The sequence below is a fragment of the Oncorhynchus mykiss genome, chromosome 21 (genome assembly GCF_013265735.2).
Source record: "Oncorhynchus mykiss isolate Arlee chromosome 21, USDA_OmykA_1.1, whole genome shotgun sequence".
NCBI lineage: Eukaryota > Metazoa > Chordata > Actinopteri > Salmoniformes > Salmonidae > Oncorhynchus > Oncorhynchus mykiss.
Window position 1 is genome coordinate 30717984 of NC_048585.1, and position 13004 is coordinate 30730987.

Sequence of the window (13004 nt, forward strand, 5' to 3'; positions counted from 1 at the left end):
AAAACAAATGACAGTGAAGGCCTACTCCGGCCAAACCCGGACGACACTGGGCCAATTGTGCCCCGCCCTATGGGACTCCCAATCACGGCCAAATGTGATACAGCCTGGATTCAAACCAGGGACTGTAGTGACACTTCTTGCACTGAGATGCAGTGTCTTAGACCGCTGTGCCACTCAGAAGCCCACTTGTATGTGTACAATGTTTAAAAGCTTTAATTTTATTTTTGTATTTCTCCAGTATCTTTCCTGAAGGAGAAAGCCTCCACTTCTATGTAAAACATAATACAATTAAGCATAAATACTACAATATAATACAGTCCTGAGTAACACTACAGTAAAAACTACAGTATAGTACAATCCTCATTAAAACTTTGTTCCAGACATTGTTATGAGCCGTCCTCATATAACTCTTCCACATATCAAAGTAAAGTGCCATTGTGCCCCTTTATGTCTCTATCAGGGCAGTGATTCAAGGGTTGAGGACAGGGAAGGGCAAGACACCCCCCCCCCCCCCCCCCCCCCCCCCCAAACACACACACACACACACACACACATGATGATCATAATGTAGCCAATGTGTGTTAGGGAGGCGTATTAAGGGGCCCTATTTTAGAGAGCCATTCACATGAGGCAGCAGAAGCCATAAATCAATCATTCAAAATCATAAACCGCTTTTTCCTGCACGACATCACTGCTACACGTTCACTCTCTGATTGGCTTCTCTTTTAAAGGTAAGTTATCCGATCGTCTCGGCTCAGTCTATGAAAGCAAATAATATTCAGAGAAATATGTGAGAGCAATTAAAGCAGATAGGTCTTTTGAATGTTTCAAGTATATATTTTTTTTTGGTTAAGACCGTTGTTGATAGCAATCTGCCATGTAGAGTAGAATTTGGGTTGACATTGTTCCAATAAGAAATGTGTTCGCTTTTCAGGGATTATTTCCTATAAATTAACGATACAAATAGATTAAGTGTCAGTAGTTGCCAGCAGTTGCCAGCAGTGTGTATGGTTTGTGTTTACCTCATTGGGGCTAGTGTGTTAATGCTGTAGCAGTCACACCTCATATCTTTGCTCAGATTTGCAATGAGTAATTATTGTAATAAAATTGTATTTTAATGGTGTTTGACCTGCTTGGTTGTAAAATGTGGCATTGATTTTGAGTCCCCTCCCACCGTTACTCAGTGGCAGGAGCGGGCAACCTGAGATGTGTGTGCGTGCGTGTGTGTGTGTGTGTGTGTCTGGGTCCGTTCACACGCGTGTCTACTTTAGTGTAAGGAGCCCAGAGGGTTTATTTTAACACTGGGGGCTAATAAGTCTTCTCTACCAGTAGAACAGCATGCCACCGGAAAGGTCACAAGGTTGATCTTTCCTTGTAATGTCACAATGGTGACATTAAAGCAGACAGCCTTTTTACTCAATGGACCTCAGTTATTTGGTGGCCTGGTGCAGCATATACTGCAACAATGCCCTTGGTCGGTCAAACTTTCCCCTTGCGCAGTAGCTCATGCTAGCACCAAAGGTGATAATGGCTCAAGGGTATAGCACCACACACCTGAGGGGAGAGGAGAAATACTGAGAAAATGTCAGGAGAAATTGTTTTTAAAGGATCTTGAGTATTTAAACCTTTTTCTCCTTCATCGTTTTCTATCATCAGACAATTCCATCCAAGGGCCATGTTAACCTTGACAGTGAACCCTTGTTCTCTGGGTAATAAGAGAGCCAAGGTCAGCCTCTTTTATCCAAGTCAGGACATGAGGACCTTGTGGGGGGGGGACCTTGATGATCACAACTGTTTTTTCCAATAACTTCTATGATGAGTGATTTCTGTTTTTTTTTTTACTGTAGCTAATCACAAGTCTAACACGTGTGATGTAACCTATTACATTATATTCATAAGTGATCATTGTTTCTTACATCTCTGATACTTTCCATATGATGTCTAGTGTTGGGAATGTTCTGCCAATAAACCTCTGACCACAGCTATGTTGGCTCCCCAGCAGTACTCATAAACCAGAACAGCCATGTCTGAGGGGTGAGTCTGTAACTGTCACACTCTGTGTCTTTCAATCAATCACCCAACTATGGCAATGTTGTCAATATGGGACAGAAAATAACGCCTTCTTTCGATTTGTTTGTTTGTTTGTTTGGTTTGCAATATGTTGAATCAGACCGGTAAGTCAGTTTTGGACATATTTTTCCCACCTCATACCCTTTGTTGTATCTCATATCTTAAAAATGCCCTTTTGTTCATTACTTTGCTTTTTTTTGCACAATCAAACCTTTGTAATGGTCATTTTGGTACTGTATACATATGCTATGCAAAGCAGTTAGCATGTCATGCTTATGAATAGCCACACTGACATCTTGGCAACAGCTTGTGGGACTTAACATGTTAGACATTATAATCTATCAGCAATTACTGAGTAATTGTCGTGTCGCAAGGCCATTTGTCTCAGGCTAACTGATAATCATCCAAATGATCCCAAGGCCACCGTAGCAGTATCAACACGGAAGGATTCATTTGGTATCAATACCGAGCCACATACAGAGTAGAAATGAGCCCCTTGCTCTCTGAGACTGTGCTTCAAATGAAGGCTGGTGATTTGGTGGCGGAGCATTACATTCTATTACATTAGGAACCACAGCTCATCCTAATCAATAGAGACAGGCGGTTGTATGCTCTGTAGCTCCGTTGTAATAGAGACCACATATGACTATAGGCTAACATCATCAGTGACTGTAATGAATAAGCCTACCTACATATGAAGATGTGCTAACATGATTAGTGACTGTAATGAGCCTATAATATACTTTGTATGTCTCATCTCTCTCTTTCAGAAAAAGACAAAGTACTCAGCAACCCGCAGGTTACTGCTGAAGGTAGGTCGGTCTGATGGGAGTTTTCTTCTGTATGGACGTGAACAAGAAAATGTGTTCATAGTACTGAGAGCATATGTATGTTTAGCAGGCTGCATTATGACTGGTACACATGTTCAGATGTAGAATCTTAATTTGACCTACAGCATATTGTCACAGCAAACCATCTGGATCTGGCCCAAAAGGGTGTCCAAACCGGCCTGCGAGCGGTTTGAGTACAAAAATATATACAAAAGTTTGGGGTCACTTGGAAAGGTCCTTGTTTTTGAAAGAAAAGCTCATTTTTTTGTCCATTTAAAATAACATCAAATTGATCCGAAATACATTGTAGACATTGTAGATATGGTTAATGTTGTAAATGAGTATTGTAGCTGGAAATGGCAGATTTTTAATGGAATATCTACATAGGCGTACAGAGGCCAATTATCCGCAATCATGTGTTCCAATGGCACATTGTGTTAGCTAATCCAAATTTATCATTTTAAAAGGCTCATTGATCATTAGAAAACCCTATTGCAATTATGCTAGCACAACTATAAACTGTTGTCCTGATTAAAGAAGCAATAAAACTGGCCTTCTTTAGACTAGTTGAGTATCTGGAGCTTCATCATTTGTGGGTTTGATTACAGGCTAAAAAATAATCTGCCTTTTCCAGCTACAATAGCCATTTACAACATTAACAATGTCTACAATGTATTTCTGATCAATTTTATGTTATTTTAATGGACTTAAAAAAGTGCTTTTCTTTCAAAAATAAGGACATTTCCAAATGACCCCAAACTTTTGAACCGTAGTGTATATTATATACACTGAGCATACAAAACAAAACAGCCTCAACTCATCGGGGCATGGACTCCACAAGGTGTCAAAAGTGTTCCACAAGGATGCTGGCCCATGTTAACTCCAATGCTTCCCACAGTTGGCTGGATGTCCGTTTGGGTGGTGGACCGTTATTTATACACACAAGAAACTGTTGAGCGTGAAAAACCCTGCAGCGTTGCATTTCTTGACACACTCAAACCTGGCACCTACTACCATACCCCATTCAAAGGCACTTAAATATTTGTCTTTCCCATTCACCCTCTGAATGGCACAAATTCACGTCTCAAGTGTCTCAAAATCCTGATTTAACCTGTCTTCTCCCCTTCATCTACACTGATGGAAGTGACATCAATAAAGGATCATAGCTTTAAATCTGGATTCACCTGGTCAGTCTATGTCATGGAAATATGTTTTTTTGGGGGGGGGGGACAAATCCTATACAAAAACTATGGATAGAGGACCATTTTTGTTGCACATTTTGACGGTGAGAAAATATAACACATTTTCAGTGTAGCCGCCCCAGACCTCATTGAAGACCGAATGCGAGCAAAATGAGTTTGACACCCCTGCTTTAGTCAATAATGTTGCTTGATAGGTGGTTAGGCTATTACCTTGCCAAAAGTAGGCTAGATGAAAAGTGCAATACTGTTAATATAACTGTGCGCTAGAGTGGGTTTTCAGTGAATTTATGTAAATCACAAAATTCTCAGCACCAAAGAATTATCAAATTAAGATTCTACATCTGTACACACACAACAACAACAACAACAACATACAAGTGCCTAGAAAATCATGTTCGCCAAAACTGATTGCAATAATAAATACAAGTTCAAAAACATTTGAAAACAGACTATTTGGTACATCATTTAAACTATGATTTGTACTGTGTTATCATTAAGTTGTTCAGTCATGTTCCCTTACAGCAAAAGCTACTGAAGAAAGCTGGGGTCTTGCTGGTCCAGGAGCAAAGCAACAAGGTGACAGAGAGGGAGAGCACCTTGAGCGAGAGAGTACCACCGCTGAAACTCTCCGGCCTATCTGTGCAAGAGCTTCAGGTACACTTACATAACGCCAAGGCCCAACGTTCAAGTACCTAGATATTGCACTTCTATAGTCCAGAGTGTATATGGCTCTGGACACAGATGAGCAGTATTTCTGTTACACGTTTTTGAAATATGTATTTCAGTTTGTATTTCACTGTCCTGAACTACAATTCAATGTGTTTTGTAACAAGATACAGTACTTTTGAGATCTGTATTTTTATTTTGTAAAATACAAAATACTTTTCTATACCATTTTTTTTTTTTTATAATGGTTCACAATTTGTTGCCCCCCTTTCACCCTGTATTGGTATCAGAAGTCTGCTGGCACTATGGTGTGATAAAAGTGTCTGGTAAATGACCAATATGTAAATGTAAAAAATGAACACTTGCAGGGAATTATTCTAATGCTCTCCTCCCCATGAAACAAGGCCAAAAGGAATACCCAGTGTGCTTTGCAATTGTTTCTTTTTACATAAACATTTACATTTTGCTCATTTAGCAGACACTCTTCTCCAGAGTAACTTATAGTCAGTGCATTCAACTAAAGTAGATAAACAACCAAATATCAAATCAAAGTGTATTTGTCACGTGCGCCGACCTTACAGTGAAATGCTTAATTACAGGCTCTAACCAATAGTGCAAAAAAGGTATTAGGTGAACAATAGGTAAGTAAAGAAATAAAACAACAGTAAAAAGACAGGCTATTTACAGTAGCGAGGCTACATACAGACATTGGTTAGTCAGGCTGATTGAGGTAGTATGTACATGTAGATATGGTTAAAGTGACTATGCATGTATGATGAACAGAGAGTTGCAGTAGCGTAAAAGAGGGGTTGGCGGGTGGCGGGACACACTGCAGGTAGACCCGGTTAGCCAATGTGCGGGAGCAGTGGTTGGTCGGCCCAAATATCACAACCATAGCAAGTCAAATGTTTTTTTTTCCATTACAAGGCGTGTACTTGCAAATGTATTTTGAAAATACCTAAAATAACTGTAGTTTGATTAAATACAATAATTTGCAGAAGTATTTGCTCTTTTATTTTGATCCATTGGTCTTTAGAGTATTTTTTACTTGTAGCAAGATAGTCTATATGCCCATCTCTGGCTCTGGTCAAAGGTAGTAGGGAATAAGGTGCTCTTTGGGGCTCAGATAGTAGCCATCCAAGCTTACGTTGTCAGGATTTATTCCCTGGCGTGCTGTTGGTAAAGAACAGCATCTCCTTTTTTGTTTAGACATGTAAAAAAAAAAAATTGTAGCGCCCTTCTACCTGTCTCATTGATGAGTGGATGGAATTTTAAAGAGGTGGCTTTTGTAGTTTGTTTGATGCATCCTCCCACAGTACTTTTTCAACAGTCCTTGGTGGCTTATAGATGACTGAGTCTTTTTTCTTCACAGGAGCTCTGTAAGGAACTGCACAGGAAATGTGACACGGTGGATGAGGCACGATACGATATCGAAGCAAAAGTGCTCAAGAATGAGAAAGAGGTTTGCTTTTTGTAATGTAAATTAAACGAGTTTACACTGTCAGACTCAGGACAGTTACCTGAAGTTACCTGAGATCTATGAAAGTGCCTCAAAGTGTATTTCGTTGAAGATAACTATTTTTATACTGACTACTTTTGGTGATTTCAATATTCTAGAAGTCCCAAAAGTACCACAAAATGCTTTCTTTTTCAAACAAAAGCGTTTTGATTTTCATTGAAATGCCAAGACCACAAATGGCAACATGCTTAGCTGATAAGGGTACAGGAGAGTGAACCTTTTTTCTGTATGAACATCTCAGCTCGCGGACCTGAATGCAAAGATCAACGAGCTGAAGGGGGGGAAGCGACCTAACCTCAAGAGGGTCAAGAAGTCTGCCGACGCTATGCTGGGGGCTCTGACTGAGGCCAAACTCAGCTCCAAGTCAGACTTTAAGTCCAACCTGAAGACAGTCAAGAAAGACAAGAAGGAGGAGGAGGTAAGACTGGGAAGTTTAGAATAAAAAACTCATGCAATGGCTTCTGGTAATGTTATAGTTTACAGCGCAGTTTCAGCTGGTACTGTGTTTTCTCGGTACTAACTACACAAACATGTGGTAACAATGGGTACTTAGTCAAAATAATTCACATTTGGGTAAAGGTTTGATTCAAATGACACTGATCAAGATACAAAGTTCACTGGTCTTGTTGCCGTGTCTGAGTCGTGTTTGATCATCCATGCTGTACGTGACCATGGCAACCAGGCCGTCATTGTAAATAAGATGTTTTTCTTAATTGACCTTCCTGGTAAAATAAAGGTTACTGTCCATTCTCTTGGCAGAAAGTGGACCCGGGTGACTGGCGGAAGAATGTGGAGTCCATGTCTGGAATGGAGGGCAGGAAGAAGCTTTTCAATAGCTGAAACAGTTACAAATGCACGGGCTCTGTAGAGATCTGTGGCTGCATTACCTGCTTGTTTACTCATTCATATTTAGGATTTTCATGAAAATATATTTTTGCAGTGAGATTGTGTGTTTTTGGAGGAAAGTATGAAGTGTGAGGTATTTTACACTAAAGACTATGGGAACTATTTAGACAGTGGGATATAATCAATATAATCAATGTAATTAAAAACTAGTTAGTGTCGGCTACTTTAGATCATTATTTTTCGATGTCATGTTTGATTTAGATTCCTATAAAGAGAAAATAGTACAATGTGGAACAATGTTATATACTCATCATTTTAGTTCATTTTGTAAATATTCAATTCCAGTTTGTTATTAAAACATCTATTATTCTGTTTAGGTGTAATATCTGTGTGTCTGCCAATATTGCTGATTAAAAGAAAAATGATGAAGTTAGTTGTCTTTCATGTTGTTTACCTTTATCATAATGCAATATGCAAATATTAAATACACATACAGTGTGGAGGCTGTTTATAACATGGATAAGCCACTCAATGTGTAGTTTTGGCTTTTTCAAGAGCAGTTCTCCTTTCAGACTGTGGGTGACACTATTGACAAGCAGTTGGACTGTTTAACCAAGGTTGCCATTTTCAGTTCATTCCTATCACCACTAGGGTGTGTTAAAACATTAGCCTTTCATTTAAAAGTTGACCTGTGGCTGGTTTGTGTTTACAAATGATACCTGGAAGTATCACTCACTCTCTCTCTGACCTTTGGTTATCAATGCCAAAGTCAGCAATTAGCCTGATGATCACAGTCTTCCCTGGCCCAAAGACTACTTGCAAAGTAAGGAGACGTTTGAATAGTTGTGTAGTTCAGGTGAATTATACCTCGAAGTCATTAAAGCGACCGAAACTGGTTGAATTCAGCAGACATAAACGTAAGCACTTTCTAAAATGGGTGCCATACTGCGACCAAAACGCTGCTACATATGGCCTATAAAACCAGTCATAAGAGTGTCCATAGAACTGTATTGGAGAGGGGAGGCAATGTTTTGGCAGAGAACGAGCTGGCTAGAGGAAGGGAAGGACAGTAGGGAACAACGGCATCCTCTCTGCAGATCATTACAGATGGTGCCGAGGCACACGTAGGTGTGTAACCTGCCGCCAGGCCACAAAGGGTGGGGGAAGTCAAGCAGCACGCTTCTGCAAATATGCATTTGTTTTTATGTGGCAGTGATGGGTTGTTATAGTTTTTCTGTGGTGAAGGACCTAGCCCTTTCCACAGCTCTCTTTGGCATGGGACACATTTGCCTGTGCTGATAGGGAAATGGTCAAGGCAAACGTGGTCGGAGTAAACATTTGCAGTGTCTGACAGAGGCTCTAAAACGATTGACATGCTGTATCCCATATGTGCTGTGGGAAACGGAGACACTATATCAATTGTGTTTGTATTTACAATGCGGTACAATGTGACTCTTCAGGTAGCTGATACTCCTCTGAAAAAGTTGTTTTTACGTTTTATGATTAGCAGACGGCCCAGTTTTGAATGAAAGCAGATACGGGCTCCGTGGTTATATTAAACATCCCCACACGATGTTATATGTGACCTTGCTGTGACTGGACTGCAGGAATGATTTCAAAGGTTTATTGTATGTTGCTGTACTGTATGTCACTGTGACTTAGACTGAAACAATCGAGGAACAAGGCTTGAGATCCACTCTGAGTACATGTAAAGGGTTGGTATTAAAATCAGTTGCTCAGCATGCAGTGGCCTGCAAAGCTTAGACTGGCTCATATAGCATCAATAGACAGACAGCTTGGCCAGGCTTGTGAGATACAATAATTGGCTAGGCTACATTGAAGTGTGGGAAATCAACTTTGCTATAAAAGAAGTATGTTGTTCATTGCTCTCTCTTCCATGTCTGGCGATCCTTGCCAGTGTAATATTTCCTTTCAACAGTCGCCCTGTAAAATGCATGCATTCTATATCAGACTAGTGACATTTCCTTAAATGACAATAAACAAGGGTTACCCACTAGGGAGGTTGTTGAAGTCATTCTTTCAGAACTAACCAATGAAAGTGCCCAGACTTCCATTTATGGGCATCAGCCGGCATGGCACGATCACTGGAGGGCCATGGGGGAGATGCTCTTTAAGGCCCAATGAAAGTAGTGACCTGAACCACATGCTGAGAGAGAACAAACTCAACAGATGTGTGGAGGAGTGGTCCACCTCCTGCCTTAGTGGGATGTTTTATTAGGCTTCCTATGGAGCATAGGCTGTTGGGCAGGTGCCAGGGCCCATCACACTTGACAGTATCTTTATGCTATGGGATTTAAGAATGCAGCGTTAGACGTCTCTGAAGCCTCCTCCTTGTCATGGCGATGGTTCCCCACCTGCTCCGAATGGAAATGGCTCAGTTACTGTAAAGGGCTGTGCTGCTTAGTGTGCAGCAAATTATGTAAGCCATTTCATCACGAGTTAAGTAAGGGTGTTTTCACACTTGCTCCCTTTCAGCCAGTTTTTGTGAACTCAGTTCGCAAAAAAAAAAAGTGCAGTGTGAACACTCCAAAGGAACTCAGACCCAATCAAAAAGAGCCCTGAAGCGAACCGAACTTGAGACTATCTGGAGAGGTGGTCTGAGTTCGGTTCGCTTGAATTCCGCCATCCGATTACTTTTTTTAGGACAATGTGAACGCAAAGTGTAACTGACTTGCCTAGGAAAATAAAAAAAATAAAAAAAGCCAAGGGCAGTTTGAGTACAAAGAGAACTGACTTATTTTGCTTTTCTTTACCCCAGAATTCACTTTAAAGAAGACTGAGATTGGTTCTTTTAAAGTGGACTAAATGAAAACACCCTAATTTATTAGCAATTGAGGCGTATGGCGTATGGGAACAAGTAACATTATTCAACCACATTCCATGTTCAACGTTTTATATTCTCTGCCACAATTTGTCCAATTCGGGCATGAAGGCTCAAGTTTACATTAGGTATAGAGCTGAAGATGTAAGTAAGATGGATTTTCTGTATGTGCTTTAGCCTTATAGCTGGGGATGGCGGTGTCCCCCAGGGATGTGTTCTGGTGCACCTTGACATGTAGAAGAGGTGGAACCTGAGCCAGGTGGGTCACAGCTAGGCCTTCTAATCTCTCTGTAGGCCCGTAACACGCTACATGTAATTGATCATAATAAATCATTTGACATAATGCAGAGTGGAAATTGGCCGTGGAAGGAGGTCATAGGGGGATGGAGCAGGGATATGTTAAGTCCCATATAGGAATTCATCATGCAGCTTTAAAAAAAACTAGTATCCACAGAAGGGGCTTGGGTTTCATGAGACCTGTGGGGGATTTGGGAGATTAAGCACATGTATGGATGTTAAGTTGCCGTCCTGCGTTATTCAGTTTCATTTCGAATTTCAGGTTCAATGACAGTGTTCATTCGTGAATGAAAATGTGACACATTTGTCAAGTACAGAGTGTTTCTGGTTCATCTACTATGCTGTCACTTGCCGTGCTTGTGTTGAGGCCAAGCACACCAAATCCACTACAACTTTGTAACAACCTTTCCATAATGTTTCATTAGTGTCAAACAGCTTTACAGCAGCGTATTTACAACAACATTGTGTTTTTACTAGGATTCACTTGCCACAATTCACTAAAACTGGGATCACTGCTCTGGAGACAGATTTGTGAAGCTGACGTTCTCAGATTAATCTTTTCTTTGCCCATGGTCCGAAGAAGATCAAAGGTCAATGTTGAGTCAACCATGAGATCAGAAGCTGTGGGAGTGTAGCCTTGACTGTGGCTACAGCTGAGCATCCATCCTCAGGTTGACCAAACACAGGGAGGAGAAAGCACAGTGTTAATCCACCCTGTCTTTGATGTCGGCCGTGGTGTTAGACGTTGTTTTTCTGCCGCGGTGCTGGAGGTCAACACAGCTGCTGATTGAGGATGATTCCTTCTGATAGAGCAGCACAGAGGGTTTGTAGTCAGCTTCAGCAGGGGTAACATTATAACACTCACACTTGGTTATGCTGTATATGGGTGGCATTTGCCTGCAGGATTTGTGTGTTCGTTTGTGTCGTAACACCTAGCGATCATGAGAGTGCTCAGAGAACTCCCTGATTACGTTATTTTTTTATTTTTTTTTACCTGTCTAATAGACTGACACACAATTCAAATCAAATAAAATGAAATTGCATTGGTCGAGTACACACATATTTCGCAGATGTTATTGCAGGTGTGCAAAATGCTCATGTTCCTAGCTCCAACAGCGCAGTAATACCTAAATATACAAAACAATATACGGAAATACCCAAAAATGTAGGAAATTAATGAAGAAATATACAAATATTAAAACGAGTGGTGTCAGAGTCTCGAATATGAATATATATGTACAGTGCCTTCAGAAAGTATTCACACTCCTTGACTTTTTACACATTTTGTTGTGTTACAAACTGGGATTAAAATATATTTGTCATTTTTTGTAAACGATCTAAACAAAATATTCTGTAATGTCAAAATGGAAGAAAAATTCTAACATTTGTAAAACATATATGAAAACATAAAACACAATTTAAAAAAAAAGTTGTTTATTTCACATTGGTTAAGTCAGTTAAGAACAAATTCTTATTTATAATGACCGCCTACTGGAGAACAAGTGTTATGGTGAGTGAATGAGGACCCAAAAGCGAACTAACTTAAACAGAGCTTCTTTAATAACCAAACATAGGTAGGCTCAGATAGACCGGCAGATTCCGACAGGACAGGACAAGGTTACAGCAAACATGACGATAGTCTGGCTCAGGCATGAAACACAACAAACAAGAATCCGACAAGGACAGGAACAGAAACAGAGAGAGATATAGGGACCTAATCAGAGGGAAAAAGGGAACAGGTGGGAAACGGGGTGAATGGGTAGTTAGAGGAGACAAGGAACAGCTGGGGGAAAGCGGGGGAGAAAAGGTAACCTAACAACGACCAGCAGAGGGAGACAGGGTGAAGGGAAAGGACAGAGACAAGACACAACATGACAGTACATGACAGTACCCCCCCACTCACCGAGCGCCTCCTGGCGCACTCGAGGAGGAAACCTGGCGGCAACGGAGGAAATCCTCGATCAGCGCACGGTCCAGCACGTCCCGAGAGGGAACCCAACTCCTCTCCTCAGGACCGTACCCCTCCCAATCTACGAGGTACTGGTGACCACGGCCCCGAGGACGCATGTCCAAAATTCTACGGACCCTGTAGATGGGTGCGCCCTCGACAAGGATGGGGGGGGGGGGGAAGACGAGCGGGGGCGCGAAGGACGGGCTTGATGCAGGAGACATGGAAGACCGGGTGGACGCGACGAAGGTATCGCGGAAGAAGAAGTCGAACTGCGACAGGATTAATGACCCGAGAAATACGGAACGGACCAATGAACCGCGGGGTCAACTTGCGAGAAGCCGTCTTAAGGGGAAGGTTCTGAGTGGAGAGCCAAACTCTCTGACCGCGACAATATCTAGGACTCTTAGTTCTACGCTTATTAGCAGCCCTCACAGTCTGCGTCCTATAACGGCAAAGTGCAGACCTGACCCTCTTCCAGGTGCGCTCGCAACGTTGGACAAAAGCCTGAGCGGAGGGGACGCTGGACTCGGCGAACTGAGATGAGAACAGCGGAGGCTGGTACCCGAGGCTACTCTGAAAAGGAGATAGCCCGGTCGCAGACGAAGGAAGCGAGTTGTGGGCGTATTCTGCCCAGGGGAGCTGTTCTGACCAAGACGCAGGGTTACGAAAAGAAAGACTGCGTAAGATGCGACCAATAGTCTGATTGGCCCGTTCTGCTTGACCGTTAGACTGGGGGTGAAAGCCGGAAGAGAGACTGACGGAAGCCCCAATCAAACGGCAA

The 13004-nt window shown here is 41.7% G+C and overlaps 1 protein-coding gene across 3 annotated transcripts; it reads left to right on the top strand.

Moving 5' to 3' along the window:
* The first annotated feature begins 596 nt into the window (after positions 1-596).
* On the top strand, positions 597-7291 carry LOC110500218 (troponin I, slow skeletal muscle). 3 transcript variants are annotated; one of them, XM_021577434.2, is made up of 8 exons: positions 597-731; positions 2000-2034; positions 2171-2174; positions 2841-2882; positions 4625-4756; positions 6141-6230; positions 6529-6705; positions 7047-7291. In XM_021577434.2, the coding sequence occupies exons 2-8, from the start codon at positions 2024-2026 to the stop codon at positions 7125-7127; spliced, it is 537 nt and encodes a 178-aa protein (XP_021433109.1). In that variant the 5' UTR covers positions 597-731; positions 2000-2023; the 3' UTR covers positions 7128-7291. The 3 variants fall into 3 exon arrangements, with proteins under 3 accessions (XP_021433109.1, XP_021433110.1, XP_021433112.1); XM_021577435.2 differs by having other exon boundaries at positions 613-731; positions 2003-2034; XM_021577437.2 differs by having other exon boundaries at positions 618-731; positions 1946-2034.
* Positions 7292-13004: the final 5713 nt, after the last annotated feature.

Excerpts from the sequence above, each read along its gene's own strand:
- LOC110500218 (XM_021577434.2), top strand. Across the intron at positions 4,757-6,140 it reads TATCTGTGCAAGAGCTTCAG|GAGCTCTGTAAGGAACTGCA; the intron begins GTACACTTACAT and ends TTTTCTTCACAG. Across the intron at positions 6,706-7,046 it reads AAGACAAGAAGGAGGAGGAG|AAAGTGGACCCGGGTGACTG; the intron begins GTAAGACTGGGA and ends TTCTCTTGGCAG.